Source organism: Lutra lutra, chromosome 4 (genome assembly GCF_902655055.1).
Source record: "Lutra lutra chromosome 4, mLutLut1.2, whole genome shotgun sequence".
NCBI classification, from domain to species: domain Eukaryota; kingdom Metazoa; phylum Chordata; class Mammalia; order Carnivora; family Mustelidae; genus Lutra; species Lutra lutra.
Genome location: NC_062281.1, coordinates 29,444,383 through 29,465,866, shown reverse-complemented (window position 1 = coordinate 29,465,866; position 21,484 = coordinate 29,444,383). Strand labels below are relative to the sequence as shown.

The following is a 21,484-nucleotide window of genomic DNA, read 5'->3' as shown; positions in this document are numbered from 1 at the left end:
AAAAAATTTAAAAAGTTACTTGGAGGAAGCAAAGTCCTGAATTAAACTCAACGTTTCAGGGGCACCAGGGTGGCTCAGTGGGTTAAGCCTCTGCCTTCTGCTCAGGTCATGATCTCAAGGTCCTGGGATCCAGCCCCGCATCAGGCTCTCTGCTCAGCAGTGAGCCTGCTTCCCCCTCTCTCTGCCTGCCTGCCTACTTGTGATCTCTTGTCTGTCAAATAAATAAATAAAATCTTAAAAAAAAAAAAAAAAACCCTCAACGTTTCGCACTCCTAAATTGGAGGAACGATTCTGGCCTACCGACAGCCAAATCGTCCTAAGACGGCCCGCAGATCCCTCATTTTCTGCAATCTAAACACGGCCTTCCCTTGGTTCCACCGGGTAGGGGGAGTCTGTAGGTAGAAAGGAAAGGGGCATGGCTCGGGCGGAGGTACTCTGCACAGAAAGCAGGACGACAGGGAAGAAGCCCAAGCACTTTGGAAAAGAACAGCCCGCACAGCCTGCAACCTTCACAGAAAACCTACCCGTGACCGAGCCTCGCCACAGCCACGCCGGCTGCTGCTCGCCCCGCCCCCCCGGCGCTCATTGGCTTAGCCCAGTCGCCGGACCCGCGGTCTCTCGTCTATTGGGCCAGACAGGACCTGGGCGGGGTGCGGAAGTGAGAGCCCGGAGACCACCGAGAACCGCCTTCCAGGAGGGCGAAGTGGGAGGGGTCGGGGGAGGGTTTCCCGAGGAGGGGGCGGCCATGGCAGCTGCGCGGAGGCAACGGCGGCTGCGACGGAGCGCGCGCCCGGCTTTGAATGAGCGGGGCTAGGTCTGAACGGGCGGAGCGCGAGCTCGAGGAAGCAACCGGCAGTGCGCGTGCGCGCGCCTTGTGTGCGCGCGCGGCCCGCGGCAGCTCGGAGCCTCCGCCGGGCGGGCGGGGAGGGGGAGGGGCAGGTGAGTGTGTGCGACTCGCGCGTGCCCGCGAGGGGCTTCCCTCCCCCACTGCCCCCGAACCCAACCTGGTCCTTGGGTGGGGTGGGGGGGTCTTCTGCCTTTCCCTGGTCAGCCCTCCTCTTCGCCCCGCACTTCCCGCCCTCCCACCTTTTCGCCCCTCCACCCGGTTGCTCCCTTCCTCAGCCGACTGCCACTCTGGGGTACTGTTTCCGGGTCGGGTGACCCTTGGGGTGAAGGAACTGCGCCTGGGAGCGGGCCCCGGGCGTGCAGCCCTCATCATGCCGCGCTCACGCGTGGGAGACACGCCTGTGGGACGGGGGCGCAGAAACCCTCCAGTCCCGGAATGGGCCTCCAGCAGGGAAATTTGCTTGTCCTTCGTGGCCCTCCTTCACAGGCCTTGCTCCTTCCCAGATTTTTACAAAATCCAAATTCCAACCTATCCTGAGCCCACCTCCAGCTATTTAGAGCGTTTCACAGAGCGCCGAGTGCATGGCGTCGGATTGTGTAACCTGAAAACGCTCTTGCCTTTTTTCTCATCTGTACAGTGGGTATGATTTTTTTTTTTTTTCCATCAGCCAATTTCAGGTGCGTAATCAGAAGTTAAAGCATTTTAGTTACGGGACTATTGGCTTTTGAGTCATTCAGGAGACCTTAACTCTGCCCACCTAAGAGTCTTGGTGTCACATAATTGAGGGCCTGACTGTGAGTGGCCAGAGTTGGTACCGTCCACTTTACAACCCGCTCCCACGTTCTCTGAGTTCCCTTTCTCCTTGGCCTTTCACATAAGTGAGTTAAGGTAAATTTTATTTTTGGAGCCTTGTGATATTCCTTAATCAACTTGAGAGTTACAAACTGAATTTGAGGCTGCTCTGTACTGTGCTAAGTCATACGGTTTTTAAAATTTTGGTATTGAAAATTTTCAGAAATATATTTTTAGAATTTTAGCTATTGAAGACTGACTGACTGTAGTGCGTGCTAAAAGATTTTGGCTTGGCTTATTTAATAAATTGTAATATAGTGACTCTGTTGCAAGGATCTCACCCGCAGTTCACAGGGAATTCCAAGGAAGAAAGATATACTTAATCTTGCAGCTTCCAAGTAAGGCAGTGTTTTTTGAAAATGTAGGTGAGTCTCCCTCACTTGACCTCGCTGAGCTCTCATTCCTGTTGATTTCCTAGAGGTCATTTCTCCAAAAGTCCTGAGGATAGGTTGCTTCGTAATTCGATCCTTTTTCTGCTATAGCTCAAGTTTTTGTTTTTTCCTCCTAACTTTAAAGGAAATTTTCATTTGAAAATTAGGTTATATTAGTAATTCTCAGTTTCAGAAAGTATTTTGAAGTAACCAAAGTGCAAAGTAGCCTAAGATGCATACTGAAGTTGGCTCTCTAGAGGGCATTCCAAAAATCAAACTGAGGCAATGAGTATAAAATAAAAAGGTTTATCAAGGAGGATGGAGTGTGGGGAGAGCCTAGGCTTTGGGTCAATCTCTTTATTTATTTATTTTTAAATGTTATTTATTTGTTTGACAGAGATCACAAGTACGCAGGGAGGCAGGCAGAGAGGGGGAAAAGCAGGCTCCCTCCTGAGCAGAGAGCCCAATGTGGGGCTCAGTCCCAGGACTCCGAGGTCATGTGCATCAATCTCTTTAAATCTTGAGTGACTAAATCCTCTGGAGCCTCACTGTCAGCCTCATTTATTAAACGGGTGTAGTGGGGGGCGCCTGCGTGGCTCAGTGGGTTAAAGCCTCTGCCTTCGGCTCAGGTCATGATCTCAGGGTCCTGGGATCGAGTCCCACATCGGGCTCTCTGCTCAGTGGGGAGCCTGCTTCCTCCTCTCTCTCTAACTGCCTCTCTGCCTGCTTGTGATCTCTCTCTGTCAAATAAATAAATAAAATCTTTAAAAACAAAAAAAAACGGGTGTAGTGGAACTTACCTCTTTTGTTCTTAGGATTCCAGTGATATGATAGAAGATACATTGTGTAGAACTGTTTTGAACATACTGAGTGCTCAAGGAATGTTAATTTCCTTTCAACAAATAGCTGAGTACCTACTATGTGCTTGGCATTGGCTAAGACCTAGGCATACCAAAGTGAGCCAGACTGATTGGGGCTCTGTCTCCTCACTCCCTTGCATTGTCACTAGCCTGTGACAACTGAGCAACAAACAAGGGTTTTTCTGTACTGGGTCAGTAGTTTTTCCCATTCCTCAGGGTAACATCTGTTAGATAGTAGGTGCTAAAGATATATATGCTTGTTGAACTGAATTAGAACTGTGGGTCCCAAAGAATACTCCAGTCTGCAAACCAATGTAATTGGTAAAATCAGAAGTCTTGATAGTTAACTTGATTGCGTTTTCCCCATTTCACTACAGCTGGTTGGAATATTTAGTCTGGAAATTATAATATCATCACTGAATTAGTAAGAATGTTTATTGTTAGTGAGATGTTCTTGGCTTTTGAATTAAATAGACCTAGGTTTAAATCTGAGTCGTTGGTTGCGGGAACATGGAAACATGTACAAAGTAGAGAATTTAGGTGTGGTAAGAGAAAAATACTGGAATTAAGAAGACTTGATAGTAGGGGCACCTGGGTGACTTAGTCAATTAAGCGTCTGACTTGGTTTCTGCTTAGGTCCAAGATCTCATGCATGGGTGGTGGAATCAAGCCCTGCATAGGGCTCTGTGGTCAGCAGGGACTCTGCTTGAAGATGCTCTCCCTCTGCCCCTTCCCACATTCATTCTCTCTCTCTCAAATAAATCAATATTAAAAAAAAAAACAACAACCATCAAGAAGTAATAAAGGCTTATGCTAGGGAGATTGCAGTGGAAATAGGAAAGAATATGGTCAGTATTAGGAAATGGAATAAGGTCTTTTGGCAGTTTGGACATAAGAGGCTAAGAGAAAGGAGAAGTCAAAATTGTTGCATTTTTTGAAACCTAGTAAACCGTTAATTGGGGTTTTTTTGGTCAGAAGTATTTAAGTTACTCAAATAGCGAAATTCTTAAATTTTTTTGGTTCATACCTTAAGAGTCACTTGTTTACATCCTCTCAGTTAGTAAGTCAACTCCAAATACAGGCATTCAGTACATCATTGAACTCACATGGAGCTGTAACCTCAATGAGCATTTTGCTAAGGGAGCCTTTTGGAACTCTTACTGCAAAGAGTCTACTGGGCCTTTCTATATTTCTAATTCTAGAAATAAAAGAGCTAGCTATGTGTTTCACACTTTGAAGGGAATGGCAGTAGTGGCTCCACAGAGTAATTAGGATCAGGTATAAGAGTTAACTATGTTTCCTTGCTTTGTGTTTCTGTTTTGTTTATATATTTTTGTTTGAGCTTTTATATGAGGCATAACATACAAACAGTATATGTAGTATACTGGTGTTGCTACTATTCAGACTGAAATATAGATCTATATGCCTATAGATTGTAATATTTTCTCAATAGCCTTTTAATATCTGTAGACTCTCTGGTAGTGTCACCTCTCTATGATATTGGCGTAATTCTGTTAGGGACTTAACATATTTTGGATTGTGCTTTTGATTTACTGACCCTTTTATCATTATGAAAGGACCATTTTTATGCCTGCTAATATTTTCTCTGAAATCTACTCTTTGACATTGGAATAGTCACTTCAGCTTCTTTTTGATTAGTGTTGGCATGGTATATTTTACCTATTCTTGTCCCATCTGGTATTTGTTCCTCTTTATCTTGTTTTCTGTTCTTCCCTGCCTTCCCCCCCACTCCCTTTTCTGTTGACTATATTTTGTCTCTTTTTTAGTCTTATTAGTTTAACTGGAACTTGCCCCTTAGAGAATATGATTTAATTGATTTACTGGAGTTAGACCCAGGTATCATTATTTCTGTAAAGGATCCCCATTATATGTGAACCACTGGACTAGATGATCTCTATTGTTACTTTCAAGTTAGCTTTGTGACTTTGGGCAAGTTTTTTGACTTCTCTAAATTCAATTTCCTCATCACTAAAATGGGCATAATAAAATGTATCTAAAAGTTAAAACTGTTTAACAATATTTTGAAGAGTACTGTTATGTTCATATGGTTCAAACTTCAAAAGGTACCAAAGACTCAATATATACTGTTTTATGCCTTTTTATTTTTCATAGAAAATAATACATAAATAGGTAATTGAAGTTCAGTTAAAAATATTCTGAGAATATTTCAAAAAGGGTTTTTCCTCTCAACTACTGAAAACTTAAAAATCTTGTTTCTTAAATTGTCAATATGATTTACATTTTATTTTTATTTTTTTTTTAAGATTTTATTTATTCATGAGAGAGAGAGAATGGCAGAGGGAGAAGCAGATTCCCTGTTGAGCAGAGAGCCCAACAGTGGGGCTGGATCACAGGACCCTGGAATCATGACATGAGCCAAAGGCAGACGATTAACGACTGAGCCGCCCAGGTGCCCCATGATTTACTTTTTATTTTTAAAATTTGCTGAGTCTGGGGTAATTGGGTGACTCAGTTGGCTGAGTGCCTGACTCTTGATTTTGACCCAGGTCAATGATGTTAGGGTTGTGAGATCAAACAGAGTCTGCTTGAGATTCTTTCTCTCCCTCTGCTTCTCCCCACCCCTTTTTCACAGGTGCTCTCACTCTCTCAAATAAACAAATAAAATCCTGAAGATAAAATAAAATTTACATGTTATATTTGTGGTTTCTAAAGAAAAGTAAAAAATGTCTGATTTTCACAGCTCATAGTAGGACCTTTTAGCTTGGGAATGGGAATTTAGCTTATGAAATCAGAATGGGATTATAGAGTGTATTATTTAGAATGGGAATACAGCTTATGAAATCAGCTAAGTGCATTTATTTTTGTGCTTTTTCCACAGGTTTTGATTCCCACCATGGCTATCACACAGTTTCGATTATTTAAAGTTTGCACCTGCCTTGCAACAGTGTTCTCATTCCTAAAGAGGTTAATATGCAGGTAAACAAATTTTATGTTCAAATTGACTTGTTTATCTTCTTGCTGGTTTTGGATGCCTTCATAATTACAAAATGCCTACATAATTACAATTACAAATTACAAAAAGGCAGTTCAAACTATATTTAAGCTAAATAACTTGATTATAGCATTTATTCATTAATCTCTGATGTTTTGTGTATTTCCTCTACTTCATATCTAGAAAGTAGAGTTTCACTTCTTTTCATTTTTTTTGAATTCTTACATCTTTAATTAAAATCATATTCTATTCCTATAGAATTTCAGAAAAATCAAATCTCTTTCATTGTAATAAGACAGTTTTTACATATATAATTATTTCAGAATTATTTCATAATTATTACCAGAATGTTTTAAGATGGTTAGGTGGAATTAGGAATAAATATTTCTTTATATAGTATAATACGAATATTGTTTTTATATTTTAAAAAATAACTTGAGCAAAAAAACCTCACACAAAATAGATTTTGGTTTTTTGTCTCTTAAAAAATATTCCAGAATGTGGAATGTGGAATATGTAGTCCTAGTCAGATAAGTCATTCTGCTTCTTCAGTAAGTCATCCAAAGATTTGAATTCCTTCTATTTTTGTCACACAACTATACCCTAGAGCTATAGTTCTGTACTATACCCTAGAGCTATGTGCTGAGGCACTTCAGGGCTTCACATTAAACTCACAGGGTTATCATCAGGATTTTTTTTTAAATTTCTAGCAAAACACAGTGAATGGGATAATCAACATCTGTCAAACGTTGCACAAACTACTAGATCAAGGTAGTTCGCGTTTGGAACATTAGATCACGCAGCATTACTTTGGCAGATATTCTTGAATGTTTGAGATAAGTTTTTGTTTACTTGTATTTTTGGTGACCTGTCTTTGCAAAGCTAGGATTTAGGTTGTAATTAAAGCAAGTACTGAACCTAAAATTAATGTGAAACAGAAAATGAGGACGGTAGTACCCAATCTGATTTTGAGTTTTGAGGAACCGTGCAGTATCCAGTAGCCCCACACATATGTGCCATTAATGATTGTGGCTCTTTAAGAATGAAATAAAAATATTATTTTTTTTAATATGTAGTAGTTTTGCAAATGGCTACTGTGTAGTTAGGACATAAGTATTAAATTGTTTGGGTGTAACTATGTAATCAGTGAAACTGTTAGGTATTTGCTTTGGCCAGGGGTACTGTGAAAAAAAAAAAAAAAAGTACTGACACACAGAGTAGGGTATAGTAAAAGAGGAAGTAGAAGGCTGTCAGCTCTCTTTTTTAGGAGCCCTGATTTAGGAGTTGCACACAAACACTTCTCAGCTTACTGTCCAGAGCTTAGTCATGTGGCCATCTAGCTTCAAAGGAGGCCAGGAAATACATGCTCTGGCTAAGTAGCCCTTTATAACTATTAAAACTCTGAGGATTAAGGACATTTATTGTTAGAAGTAGAATGATTTGGGATTTTTCAAAAAGTAGGGCCATAGTATGGCAAAGGGAATGAGTAGATGAAATAGAATGAAGTTGACCACTGGAGGAAGAAAGGTCAAGAAAGATAAAGAAAATTTAGGTTATTGAACTTATCCAGGAAGAGGACAGGATTTGGGGAGTAGGGAAAATAGTGAACTAAGTGCTCAGATCAGCAGTGTGAGAAGAAATGGCCAGAAAGGTAAGCTAGGATAAGAATGGGTGTTAATTGCCAGGAGGCTGGAGGTTAACAGAAGATAAATTATGGGTATTTTTCTCTTCACATATGTATTTTCTAAAACTAAAATATTTTTGGAAAAAGAATGCATTTGATTTAAAAAAATTTAAGGACAGTGGTTGCCACACTATAAATTTCACAATAATATATTTAGGGTTGATTGTATATTCACTTTTAAAAAGAAAACTGATTCGTTGTTAGAATAACTTTTCTTACGTGTCAGAGGGAACCTAGATCATGTGCTCTAAAAGTATCACGTCTACATCATATATTTAGTGGTAGATTGTATTTTCTATTTATCCTTTAAATAAAATATGATTTCTAATCTTGTAGTAAAAATAACTACCTTGCCAGTTTCCTCTAAGTAGATGCTGTATAAATTATCTGAAATGAAGCAAGTGAATAATCATTTATAATAGCTACCATTTTTTTAGTGTCATTTTATATACTGGGCAGTGCTAGTGTGTAGCTGCTTTAAATATGTCACTTAGTTAAATTCTTACAACAACTCTACAAAATTAGGTTTGAATACCTACATTTTGCAGGTGAGGATATTGAAACTAAGAGGCTAGTTGATTCTAACTAGACTCATAATTAGTAGAAGTTAACTTTTAAAACTATGGTTTACATAGTTTCTATGCTCTTAGCACCTGAGTTATGATACCTATTTTGTTTAATATAGTGCTTCTCCTACCAATCCTTATCAATTACAGTTTAGTTCAACCCAGTGATTTTCAAACTTTTTAATAGTTTGATAGGTAATCTTACCAAAAAACTACATCAGTATAACAGACAAAAACCAAGCCATTCTGGTTAAAACGGCATAGGTGAGGACGCCTGAGTGGCTCAGTTGGCTGAGCATTCAGCTCTTGGTTTGGCTCAGGTCATGATCTCATGGGTCATAGGACCGAGCTCCATGGCGAGTCTGCTTAAAAATTCTCCCCCTCTGCTCCTCCCCCTGCTTGTGTGCCCGAGTGTGTTCTCTCTCTCTCTCAAATAATCTTAAAAAAAAAAAAAAAGGGGGGGTAAGTGTCCCAGAGCTCCACCAACAGAGTGTGGTTTAAAGGAATATAGTTTGAAATCACTTTGCATTTTTGTTTTTGTTTTTATATTCTCCCTGAGTTTATCTATAATTCTGAGTCCTAAGCCAAAAAGCAGTTTTGTTGTCCTTTCCAAGATTTTAAACACATTTAAAAAATATTTGATGCATGCCTTTTCTTTTCATATGTTAATGAGCAATTCTTAATTATTAAAATAAATACTTGTAAAATTATAAAAGATCTTTTATAAGCCTCCAGTTACTGTCCATTGTGCTTCTACCTGACTTGTTTGGGTAATTATTGAAATAAGTTATTTCATTTTTATTTTAGATCTGGCAGAGGACGGAAATTAAGTGGAGACCAAATAACTCTGCCAACTACAGTTGATTATTCATCAGTTCCTAAACAGGTAATTTTTTTTTTAAGTTTGAATAAGTGTGGAACCATGGTTTTCAAACTGGACTGCAGATCATTAATTAATATGTCATGAAGTTAATTTGGTAGTCAGGTCAGGCTTTTGCTGTTGTTACATTTTTTTAATTCTAAAATTTTTATTTGGTTCTTCATAGTATTTTCTATTTACTTTGCTGAAATTTCCTATTTTATTTTTCCATAGATTTGATTCAAGAGTGTTTGCTTTTGCTTGGCAAAGTATTTTTATAACTATTTTAAAGTCTTAGATAATTATGACATTTATATTATTCCATGTGAGTTGAAATTTACTGATTGTTTATGGAATAAACATGGACATTTTGAAGATTATATTTAAGACTCTGTCTTATATAAATTCTATCAAGAATGTTTTTTGTTTTTTGGTTTTTATTTAAGTCAGGCAATCAACCCAATTAGGCTTAGGATGCAAGCTTCAATGTTCTTTCTTAGACTATAGTTCTAAATGTCAGTTCAGGTTTTAAAGCATTTGCTTTTGTTTCATTTTTTTGTTTTTAATGTCTAACTTCTAGTAAAAGTGTTTTTATAAACTTTTGATCTAGTTTTGGTATGTTCTATAAAATTTATATTTTTCTGTTGGTCAAAAAGTTTGAAAACCAGTATTTTAGAAAGCCTATTTTTCTAATGAATGATGAATGAGATATTGATTAGGTTACCCCTTTATGGTTGACACTGTTGATGGATTCAATGTAGACCGATGTTGAAGAGTGGACTTCCTGGGATGAAGATGCTCCCACAAGTGTAAAGATTGAAGGAGGCAATGGGAATGTAGCAACACAACAAAATGCTTTGGAACAACTAGAACCTGACTATTTTAAGGACATGACACCAACTATAAGGAAAACTCAGAAAGTATGTAAAAGATTTGTGGTTTGGGAGGTTAAATAATTAAACTGCTTTTCAGGTTCCTATATTTAAATCAGACAGTACAATTAGTATTTCTCAGAAATCCTATTTCTGATAATCAGTTTGTTGTGTTTTCTAACATATTAAACAAGCTTACATATTCAAGTGACCCAGACGTAGATCTAGTAAGTTGCACCCCCAAGTCTTTTAAAGTTATATATGCACTTACTGAAATCCAACCATAGACCAGATTCTAGACTGCAGTTTCTGCTATAGAGACTAAGCTGATTAAGATAAAGTTCTGACCTGAAAAGAGTTCACGGTTTAGTGATGCCTACAAACTGATAAGTGTAGTTTCCATTATTGATAATCATTATAAAATGATGCAGGACTCTCAGAACAGAATAATTGTTGTGGGCTTATGATAGTCATCCATACTTTACTTAATCCCTTTTGAATTGGGTATGGAAGATCAATTAAAGGTGGAGGGAATTATTGGAAAAAGAACAGTGACTGAATATTTTCCTTTCTTTTTAGCAAAAATAGTACATGTACTTTTTAAAAAAAATTTTAAATCAAAGAATAGAAGACCTTATAATGAGAAGCAAAGGACTTCTGCCCCATCATTCCCCTTGGACACTTCTAATTCTCAGAAGCAACCACTGATAACTTTTCCTGTTTGGGCTTATAATGTTTTTTTAAAATCATATCTATATGTAATATGTTTATGTTGCTATGCCTTGATTTACTAATCACAGACATTGTCCATTGATTTCATACTGTGGTAGATGGGGGTTTATTTCATACTACCCTCACTGCCCTTCCCCCTCTTCTTGACATTATGATGCTGTTATTCCAGTCTACCTCACTAGTCACCCTGCTATTTAAAAACAAACAAAACAAAACAAAACAAAACAAAACAAAAACAAACTAACAAAAAAGCATGCTTAGGGTTCCATTTCTTGTTCAGTTGTACATAGAAAATATTTCTTAAAAATGCAGTTTATAAAATGAGGACATTATTTATTCCACCATTCCTTAATAGGGTTTCTCACCCACTTCTGCCTCCCCACGAGTTTCAGCTATTTGTTTTTATAATTTCAAGGCTGATAACATTTACATTCTGTACTCAGGATTTTGTTAATTTGCTCAAATGTCTCAGTGCTAAAGAGCGTAAAATTGTGTATTTTTCAAGGACTTTGTGTGTATTACTAAATGAATACCTTATATTTTGGAAGTAATTGCTGTCTTAAGAGGAACCTAGAATATTACAATAGTACCTTAATCAATTAGTTAGACTGAAAATGTTTTTAAGCTACAAAGTTACCACTGTTGCCTTGAAAGAGCAAATGGATTCATAGATAACCATATGAAGAGAGCGGCCATACTTTGTAGGATGTGACATGTGTTCTTATTTAATATGGTGACTAAAAGTGCGAACTTATATTTTGTGGGTCTAGAGAGAGAAGAGGAAAATTTGTTTTTTTTTTTTTTTTAGAAAAAGGAAGATGGAATTTTTCTTAGTATGTAAGTGATTTGTGTGACAATTGCCTAGGAATTTTGATAGTCTTTACAGACTTAAAAAAAAATCTTAACATTATAAATTTTAAAAGAAGAAAGGTAGGGCATATTTGAAATAATTACAGAATACTTTGGTCACTTAATTATCTTGTCTATTTTTATATAATGCATAAAATATTCCTATAATTCTATTTCAATTATCTTTCAGATCATTATTAAGAAGAGGGAACCATTAAATTTTGGCATCCCAGATGGTAGCACAGGTTTCTCTAGTAGATTAGCAGCTACACAGGATATGCCTTTTATTCATCAATCTGTAAGTATGTTAATAATATATAGGCAAGGGTTTGTTTTCTTTCCTTGAAAGAAGAAAAAGTGAACATTATGTTTGTACTTCTGTGCTTCATAACAGGCTTGGCAGATGAGAGACGTTATCTTGAGTTTTGCCGGTCTTATCCTTTTAAGAGATTGTAAATTACATCAGCTACTAATATCAGAGTCCCACTGTACACATAAAAGATAAATACAGTATGTTACTTAACAAATGTGACCTTTAGGTGCACCTGGGTGGCTCAATTCATTGAGTGTCTGACTCTTGATTTTGGCCCAGGTCATGATCTCAGGGTTGTGAGATTGAGCCCGCCTTGGGCTCTGTGCTGGGCATGGAACCTGCTGAAGATTCTCCCTCTCCTTTTCCTTCTGCCCTTCCCCTTTTTGCCTGTGTGCACACCTGCACGATTTCTCTCTTTCCCTCTCTAAAAGAAAATAATTTTTTTTTTTTAAAAGTGACCTTTAAAGAGATTACCACTGAAATTTAAACTTAAAAGCAGGCTATTTTTAAATGAGTCATGAATTGTTTCCCTAGTAGGTTTGATTTAAATGCATCAATTTGAAGGACAAAAGTAGTGTAATCAACATTGGAAGTATCTCAGAATCAGCTTTGAATTTTCTTAAAAACACCTATGTCCAGGGTCACTTGGGTGGCTCGGTCTGTTGAGCATCTGCCTTAGGCTCAGGTCATCATCTCTGGGTCCTGGGATGGAGCCCTGCATCTGGCTTCCTGCTTGGTGGGGAGTCTCCTTCTCCCCACTGTTTGTGCGTGCTCTCTCTCTCTCTCTCTTTCTGTCTCGCTCTCAAATAAATAAATAAAATATTTAAAAAGAAAACTTTCAGTCTGGCACTCCAGGTAGTCATAATGATCATCAAAGAACTCTCCATAACTTAAAAAAAAAAACCTACAATGTTCAGACTTCTCTGCGGATCTAAGCTTAAGTATGTTTTGATTGCAAGATTATTGATTAATAATTGTTGACTAATTTATTATGTTATTATTATATAACAGCCCCACAGCTAGTGGCTTAAAACAATCAACATTCTTTATCTCATATAGTTTCTATGGATTGGGAATCCAGGAGTGACTCAACTGGGTGGTTCTGGCGCAGGGTTTCTAATGACTTTCTGGACAAATCATTAGCTGGGGCTGTAGTCCTATGAAGGCTTGCCTGAAATTAGAGGGTTCATTTCATAGTGGCTCACTTTATGGCCTGGCAAATTAATGGTGGTTGGTTGCGTGAAACCTCAGTTCCTTGCCATGGACGTCTCCATAGGGCTGCTTGGGTTTCCATACAACATAACCGCTGAGGGTTCCAGAACAAACAATCCCTGAAAAAGAGAAGGCAGGCAGAGGTGAAGCCACAACTCTTGTTTATGATTAGTCTTACAAGTGACGTACTATCACTAAATCCAGCTCACATGCAAGGGGAGAGGAATTAAGCTCTACTTCTTGAAGGAAGGAGTGCCAAAGAATTTGCAACACAGTTTTAAACCACCACATCTGTCTATCTATCTTGTTTGTTTAAACTGTACAGGTGCTTCAGAGGCCCCTTCTCTCCAGGGGACCCATGTTTATGTATGTTTTTAATTCATTGGTCAAAAATGATTCCTACTAATGCGAGACAGGGTGCTCGGTACTAGTACTATAGTGGAAAGTGAGAAAAACAGGCAGGGTCCTTGCTTCAAAAAAATACATTCTAGTGGGGAAAGTGCAGTATTAAATGATCATCCATAAATAATGCAAATTTTGGTAACTCCTCTGCATTTATTTATTTTTATTGAAGATTTGATTTATGTATTTGAGAGGACGGAAAGAGCATGAGTGGAGAGAGGGTGGGGCTCGATCCCAGGACATTGAGATCATGACCTGAGCCAAAGGCAGACCTTAACCAACTGAGCCACCCAGGTGCCCCTCCTCCTGTGCATTTACATTATGCTATGAGAACACAATAGCACCATAGATATTCCTCTAAAGTAGCACAGCATGTTTAATTTTTTATTTCATATTTCTAAATTTTCTACTTTATTCATATGTGTTTGATCCTAATTGATAAAGCGGTTCAGACTTGCCCAGTGAATTAGTAAATGTTTCCCACTTACAAGTTTTTATAACACCAGTATAGCTTATGAAGTTGTAAATATATACCTCCTTACAGAGTTGAAAGGGTAAATAGGAGAGATGGAGAATGTCTTCAGTGCTATTTCCACATATTTTCCTCTCAGCAGATGAAATAAGGGGCATTGCTTAGGCAAGAATGGTAATCTACCGCGCATTGTGCTCTACTCTAAAAATATCTTAACACCCATTCTGCCAATTAGTTTCTTCTTTTAAATTCCATATTCTGGGTTTTTTTTCTGGAGTTTAATCGTTCGTGTTGTTGTAATAGCTTTTTATACTAAGGATATTAACTTTTTTCTGTCGTCTTTTGTAATTTTTTGATTTGTTGTTGGCTTTATAATTTGGTTTGGATATTTTGACGGGCCAATGTGTTTAGGTTTTTTTTTTTCTTTTATAAGTAAGCTCCATGCCCAGCGTGGAGTCACTGTGGGGCTTGAACTCACAACCCTGAGATCAAGACCTGAGCTGTGATTAAGAGTTGGACACTTGGGGTGCCTGGGTGGCTCAGTAGGTTAAAGCCTCTGCCCTCAGCTCAGGTCATGATCCCAGGGTCGTGGGATCAAGCCCCACATCGGGTGCTCTGCTCAGCAGGAGCCTGCTTACACCTCTCTCTCTCTCTCTGCCTGCCTCTCTGCCTACTTGTGATCTCTCTCTGTCATATAAATAAATAAAAATCTTCAAAAAAAAAATACATAAAATGTTTTTTAAAAAAAAGAGTTGGGACACTTAACCAGCTGAGCCACCCAGGTGCCCTGTGTTTAGTTTTTATGTAGTAGCCCTACCTATCTTATCCTTTAAAACTTTTAATTTGAAAGGCCATCTCTACTAAAGGATCAGATATCACTCTCTTTGTGGTTTTAGTTCACTTTTTTTATGTCTAAATGTTTTGTATACAGAAAGTCAAACACCTCAGTGGAAAAATGGATACATTGACAAATAAGAAATAGACTTAGCCTAATAACATGAAGAAAAGTTTGATCTTATTACTTCTCAAAGAAATCCAAAGTAAAATAACAAGACATCATTATCAAATCTTAACCAATTAGCAAAGAGGAAAGAAGACTATTACCAGTATTGACAAAGGTACAGGGAAGGAAGACTTGTACCTGTTCCTGTCAGTAGGATAAGTTGGTATAGGTTTTCAAGAGGGTCATTTGAATTTTGGTTCAGTGGCTTGAAAAAAATTTTTTTATTTGATTTTGGTATTCTACTTTTACAGACATATTAAAGAGATTATCAGAAATACACTAGTAAGTTTTAATAGAGAATGGTATTACGTTTATGGTTAGGAGGAGAAAACCACACATTTTATTTCAGTTTTAAGTATAAGTGCTCAAAAGTATACTAAATCTATTCATAGATTGGTGCCACTTATTTTATGCTCATAGTCACTTCCGCACCTAACTAAACACTCCAGAATGAGCATTTTTATTGGTTTGTGGAAGAAAAAGTGAACTTTCGGAGGTCCAACCTGGGGGATATTGGAAAGTATAATGGAAGAAGTAGTGAAAGGCCAGCCTACTGGGGTCAGGTAAGTAGGACAGGCCAAAAAAACAAACAAACAAACAAAAAAACACCGCAATATGGAATTACTCTGGTGAAGAGTAAATTTTGTCCAGTTTGTTGTTTTGCCTTGGGCCCGCCTAGTAAGAACCACTGAAAAATCTATAAATTACTTATGCTTAAATGAAAATGGCTGTGCTGATTTGGAAACTTCGGGTGCTGTGGTTCATCTTTGCACAGAGTAGTTAGGCATCTCCAATTCCATCTCCAGTCAGTCTCTTCTCTTGCCCCCACTCCTACCCTCTCCTCTCACTGAAAAGAGAGAAATGGAAAGAAGAAACTTCCTATTCTTGTCCATTCCAACTTAAAGTAGGCAGAAAAAAACAACCATTATAAAACATAAAATAGGAAGAAAGCTGGACCTGCCCAGGACCGTTGAGTACTGAAAGTCATGTGTCCCCGGAAACAGCTGAGTTCCAGGCGGACCCAGGGCCTGGTCATCCAGGCCTTATATAGGACGTGAAGAAGACACAGAGGAGTGACGAGGTCTGACTCATGTTGTAAAAGACACTTCCCTGGACTGCTAAGTGGAGAAAGAGGAGCTCTTTACTATCATAATTTTGTTTTGTACTTTGTTGTAGCCTGAATTAGGTGACTTAGATACCTGGCAGGAAAATACCAACGCATGGGAAGAAGAAGAAGATGCGGCCTGGCAAGCAGAAGAAGTTCTGAGGTATTTTAGTCATACTTACATTGCAGCTTGAGTAGAAGAACTCAATTTGTTCATGTTGCATTTGAGGTCAGGAAAGCTAATTATGCCAAAAGTTGTATTTTTCTTCATTCTTTCTCACTCAAGCTTAGGTAATAGAGGATTTTTTTTTAAAATTTCAGGCTGTATATACTATTTTATATGATTAAAACGTCACAGAAACCAAGAATTTAAAGTTTTAGAGGAACAAAAGAGTAATAAGATTAATGGCAAATGAGATCTTCTATATTTATACATCATATCATACTATTTGCTTTGTATTATGTTCCCTGTAAAGCATAGTTAGTTATCTCTTGAAACATGAGCCACTACTATATATTCCTCTAGATCAGAACTTATACCTCTATTTTTGTTTCCCTGTGGCCTAGAATAGTACCCAGCACTGCACATTCAAATGAAAATAACTTACATAGCACTCTACAATTGTATATATAGTTCAATTGATGCGCTCATAAAGCCCTATGAGGTAAATAATTATGTCAGGTCCTATCCATTCTACCGAGAAGAAAATATTATTCCTGAGGTCTTCAAGTTTGTTTTTTTGGTGTTATGTTCTTTTTTCTTTGTTTTTGTGAGCAATAAACTTAATTCTTGTTACTGTTGCATTAGGTCAAAGAGTAAACAGAGTATTTACCCTAAAAAAGTTTGTGACCATCATCACTGGTGATATTTAAATGTATCTAAATCATTTTTTTATTTTTAAAGATGAAACACAGTGATGTAAGTTTTTTTTTAAAGATTGTTTCTATAATAGGGATAGAAAATAAATAACAAAACAACTGATTTCATTTTTGTATTTTGCCTTCTTGTCTTCATCAATTAACTACAATTACCTTGAAGAGCCAGCAGAGGGTGTAGTTGAGTTATGGCTGACTTTTTTTTTTTTTTTTTTGGTCTTGTCCTTCCTATTTTCAGCTTTTTTTGAATAAGGATGTGTCACATTTTAACAGTCAGTAAAGTTATGAGAGCTTTAAATATTTAGTTTTTATTTAATCATTATTCACTGTAAAAGGAGTACTTTGAAAATTGTAAACAGCAACATTTATGTTGCATGGATCATCAAAAAAAGATCCATTTCTTTTACTCTTTTGGATAAATCTTAGATATAGAAGTCCAAGTGTTTTAGAACATTTTTGGGGGTTCTAGTGATTTTTTTTGTGTCATTAACCATAGGATAAGGGAGGGGTCTGTTCATTCTGAATCCATTCATCTTAACAACAGCACTACAGAGTTGATGAGCTCACAAGTATCTTAATACTCACTGTACCAAAACGTTTTTTCCACGCTACTTTCTTGCACTCTGAACGAAACAAGACAAAAACTAAAAACAAAACCCTAAACCTAGTGCTCCGTGTTACATGACAGCTTGGGAGAGGGAGCTTATCAGTCGTTAATACACATGCTTCCTGCTACCACTTGCATAAGTTAGAGTCAGAGAGACACGGAAGACTCGTGTGCTGTTACTGCCCCCAGAAGAACACCGCGACGTTTCCAAGTGAAGTCACACTCCATATCCTCTCACTCCGTCTGTTTCCCATTGCCACTTTAATACTGCCCAGTACTGGAATCAGTAAAGTTAAGGAAGGAGATTCTGGTACTTCAATGATTCCAGATGTATAGCTGGAGAGAGAAAACAGATTTTGTCTGTAGTCATCTCTAAATTCCCTCATTTTCCAGGAACATTAATTGTTGGTTTTTATACTTTACCTAGTGACCCGGTGAAAGCTTGGAGATCTTGTTTGTCTGTAAGCTAGCCTGCTCTTGATAATTCTTTTCCTAGCTCCCTTTTGCCACCAGCATTTTGACTTTTGGGGGCAGATTATCAGTTTTTCTAGGAAGTGATCAGAGCTAGTGAAAAGTAGATTTCTTTTAACCTATCTTGGTGAAGGTCAAAACACTGCCTAAAATAAGTCTCTCCACTTCTCGAAATTTGGTCATAGGCACCTCTGCTCATTTGCACCTATGATGAGAATGGTATATACATTTTGCTCGCCAGAGCTTGCTTTGAGCTGTCCCATACATAGCTAATCCACACCGGATTTTTCTGTTTTATAACCTGATGTTGCCCATCCCATGTGCAACTGTGACCTGAGGAAGCTTCCTTCCTCAACCTTGTGTGCTTCTTCACTTACTTTCTCATATCTTAAGCCTTAGATCCAGGACCAGCTTCTGTTCTTTGTCCTATCTCGTCACCCTGCTACTCCCACTCCCCACACAAGTCGATCAGTAACAGAAGAGAGGCTAGTGGTTCTAGCTCGTGGAGTCAGGGAGGGGCTGGAGGGGAGGGAAGGATCTCATAATGTGTATTCAGCAAGTACCCACCGTTCTGCCCCTTCCTCAGGAGAGCTGGCCAAATGCTAATCCTTAAATAGATTTCTAGCTTCCAGTTGGGAGGCTTGTGCTGCTTTTCTGTTTTCTTTGGGCATTGTGTTCTGCACATCTGTGTTCTTGACTTCCTTTAGCAGAGTTTTTCTAACTATTATAATAACAGGAGATTTAGTCCTCAACATCAGAATGGTTTCTCAACATCTTTTCAGAATGGTATCAGAAAGGTATAGTCCAATGGAGGTAGTGTTTTAGTGAAAATAATCCGAAGTAGAGGGATTAGAGGATGTGGGTTCTTCTCCTTGTACTTAATCTTGTGACTTTGGATAAGTCACTTAGCCTTTGAGTCTCATTTTACTTTTTGTAACATAGAGACAATACTCTTTTATTGTGTAAGTCATGTTCTAAGGATTAAAAGAAATACCATTTTTGAAAATCTTTGAAATTTTCAAAACAGTGAGAAGGAAGATTTGATGTTGGTTAAAAAGGCACTGCTATTTCTTTCTGGAATTTATTCTCCATTTTACCTGTATGGTATTTTCTAAAAGTAAAAATAGGAATATATTTCTTTCAGGCAGCAGAAGATAGCAGACAGAGAAAAGAGAGCAGCAGAACAACAAAGGAAGAAAATGGAGAAGGAGGCACAGCGGCTAATGAAAAAGGAACAGAACAAAATTGGCGTGAAGCTTTCATAACGGATGTCCTTCACATGTCATAGTGCCAGTAGGAGAGATATGAGCTCCACAATTCAAGCAACATTTATATGGATTTAAGACTATTTTCAGAATACAAACACATTGCTTGATTTTAATGCATTCATCAGACCATCTAGGAGACCAGGATTCTCTCAAAGTACCTTGAGCTCTTGTGATTGAGACTCAAAAAAACAAAGACCTATGAGGCAATATTTTTTTCAACATGCTCCAAGTGTACGACAATTGTTTGCTGTAGAGAAATTATTACAAATGGAATATACCAGTACCTCTTCTAGCTAGTGTTTCTAGCTAAATAAATGGGTGTAAATAATTTTATGGTGGGAAAGAACTCTGCTCTCTATAATGCTTTCCTTCATTGTGCATAATGATAAAATAAATAATTTTAAATATTCCTTTGTTTCCATGATTATCTGACCTAATTCAGACAAACTGGCAGGGCTTTAACCTCTTTATTTTTGTTTTCAGAAGCTGGTATTGGCATACATTTCTTCTAGTCTGAACTGGTATTGTTTACATTTAATATGACATTAAGGAATTTGATGACTTTGCTTTTTAAGAAAATGACATTAAATGCAATAATTTTATTTATCATCAAGATTTTATACATCATTGTTTTCTTTTAGATGGTGTTGTAATGGTATACATATTTGTAATTTATACTGCATGTATAAACATTGAAAATCAGCAAAAATGACAAATTTGTTTTGTGTTATTATAATTTGTGACTTTTAGAAAATTAGCATTAGTAGTTTTTTCCTTTAGTTGTAGATTTTAAGATGTTACAGTGTTTTAAGTACCTTAGTCCCTTTCCCCACAAAAGCCATTAATTTACAAACACAGAAAGCCTTTGGTTCTAATATTTTAAAGCTTTCAGATGATTACTCTGCCAGTTTTATATATCTGACGTAATGCAGTTTACTGTGTTGTTGGCTAAGATAATACTGATTCATTACATTTTAAATTGAGATAGGAATAATATTTTTATTTTGGGGTGTTGACTGGCTCTAAAATATTTTGAAGGAAATAGATACTATATTCACAGGAGAAAAATAGATTTGATAGTTTAAATCCCATTAATTTTTTCTCCATGATTAAAATACATTCAGACTGATTTTCAATGGCTTTAGAATTTTTAAAGATTTTTACTTTCATAAAAGTTGTTGCCCAAAGTTAACATTCTGTGGTTTTGTTTTTTTTTTAAGTGTCATAGATACTCTGCAGGCTAACTACTGCTGATATGTTTGAATTAAAATATTTCATAGTAAAATCATAACCTGTACAGTGAGATCACCCTAAGTCCTTAGCCTAAGCTCCTAGACTAAATGTGATTGTAGAATCCAGTTGACATTTAACTTTGGTAAAAATCTGCTTTTTATAGTCCCAAGCCACATTTTCAGTTATCATGTTTATTAGAGTTTCTGCCAATAAACTTCCAATTAAATAGAATTAGACTCAAATTTTTAGTAACAAATATATTCCCTTCCCTTATTTGTATTTATTTATTTTTAGTTATGGAAGGCTACATGATTTCTCTAAATTTGAGATTCATAAAGGGTAACTTCTCTTTTAGTACAATAAATTTTATTGCTTTTCCCCAGTAGTTGAGAAGTATTGAAGTCTACTTTGGTCATGACTTTCATGATGTGGGATTTTGTTTTTTGTTGGCTTTTTTATTTTTGATTAGAAGTAAAGACTGGAAGAAAAAAAAAGACGTGAAGACTGATTAGAAATTGTTCTTTGTATGATTAATTAGAAAGAAAGATTTTTTTTTAAGGAAAAGAATAAATAGTAATTTTGGGATTTTTTTTTTTTAAACTTCTGTTGGTATATAAACTGAATTCCTGTGTTAAGCTGGGTGTAATATAGTCCCAAAAGAAGTTGTGAAGTTAAATATATATGATATGATAAACACTTCATGCTGACAAGCTGACTTTTAGCTTTGAAATTTACAGTTTGTTTTCTTTTAATTTTAATTAGGAATTGTCAGTCTTAGAAGCCTATTAGTAAAAGTAAAGAAGAAGTATGGGTAGGCATAGATAGAATTAGTGAAATGCTGCCCATTATCTGAATTGTGCATTTCATGTACTGAGATACCAAGTGATAAGCAGAATGTGAAACTTTGTGTTTTGTGTGTGTGTTTCTCTTCTATATATATGTATGGTTTCACTCTCATTAAGGTGTAGCTGAGGATATCTTCTAGTTGATGTTTGGCTCTTTTTTAGTAGCATATTTAATTCAATCAACATTTTAGATCTGCGAATTTAAAATTCA

The 21,484-nt window shown here is 37.1% G+C and overlaps 1 protein-coding gene across 5 annotated transcripts; it reads left to right on the top strand.

The window, feature by feature from the left end:
- The first annotated feature begins 783 nt into the window (after positions 1-783).
- Positions 784-19,619, top strand: EBAG9 (estrogen receptor binding site associated antigen 9). Of its 5 annotated transcripts, none has more exons than XM_047726139.1 (7): positions 784-939; positions 5,791-5,888; positions 8,962-9,040; positions 9,775-9,933; positions 11,657-11,764; positions 16,045-16,136; positions 19,072-19,619. In XM_047726139.1, exons 2-7 carry the CDS (start codon positions 5,806-5,808, stop codon positions 19,190-19,192), a joined length of 642 nt encoding a protein of 213 aa, XP_047582095.1. In that variant the 5' UTR covers positions 784-939; positions 5,791-5,805; the 3' UTR covers positions 19,193-19,619. The 5 variants fall into 5 exon arrangements, with proteins under 5 accessions (XP_047582095.1, XP_047582094.1, XP_047582098.1 ...); XM_047726138.1 differs by lacking the exon at positions 784-939 and adding an exon at positions 1,178-1,487; XM_047726142.1 differs by lacking the exon at positions 784-939 and adding an exon at positions 1,505-1,524.
- Positions 19,620-21,484: the final 1,865 nt, after the last annotated feature.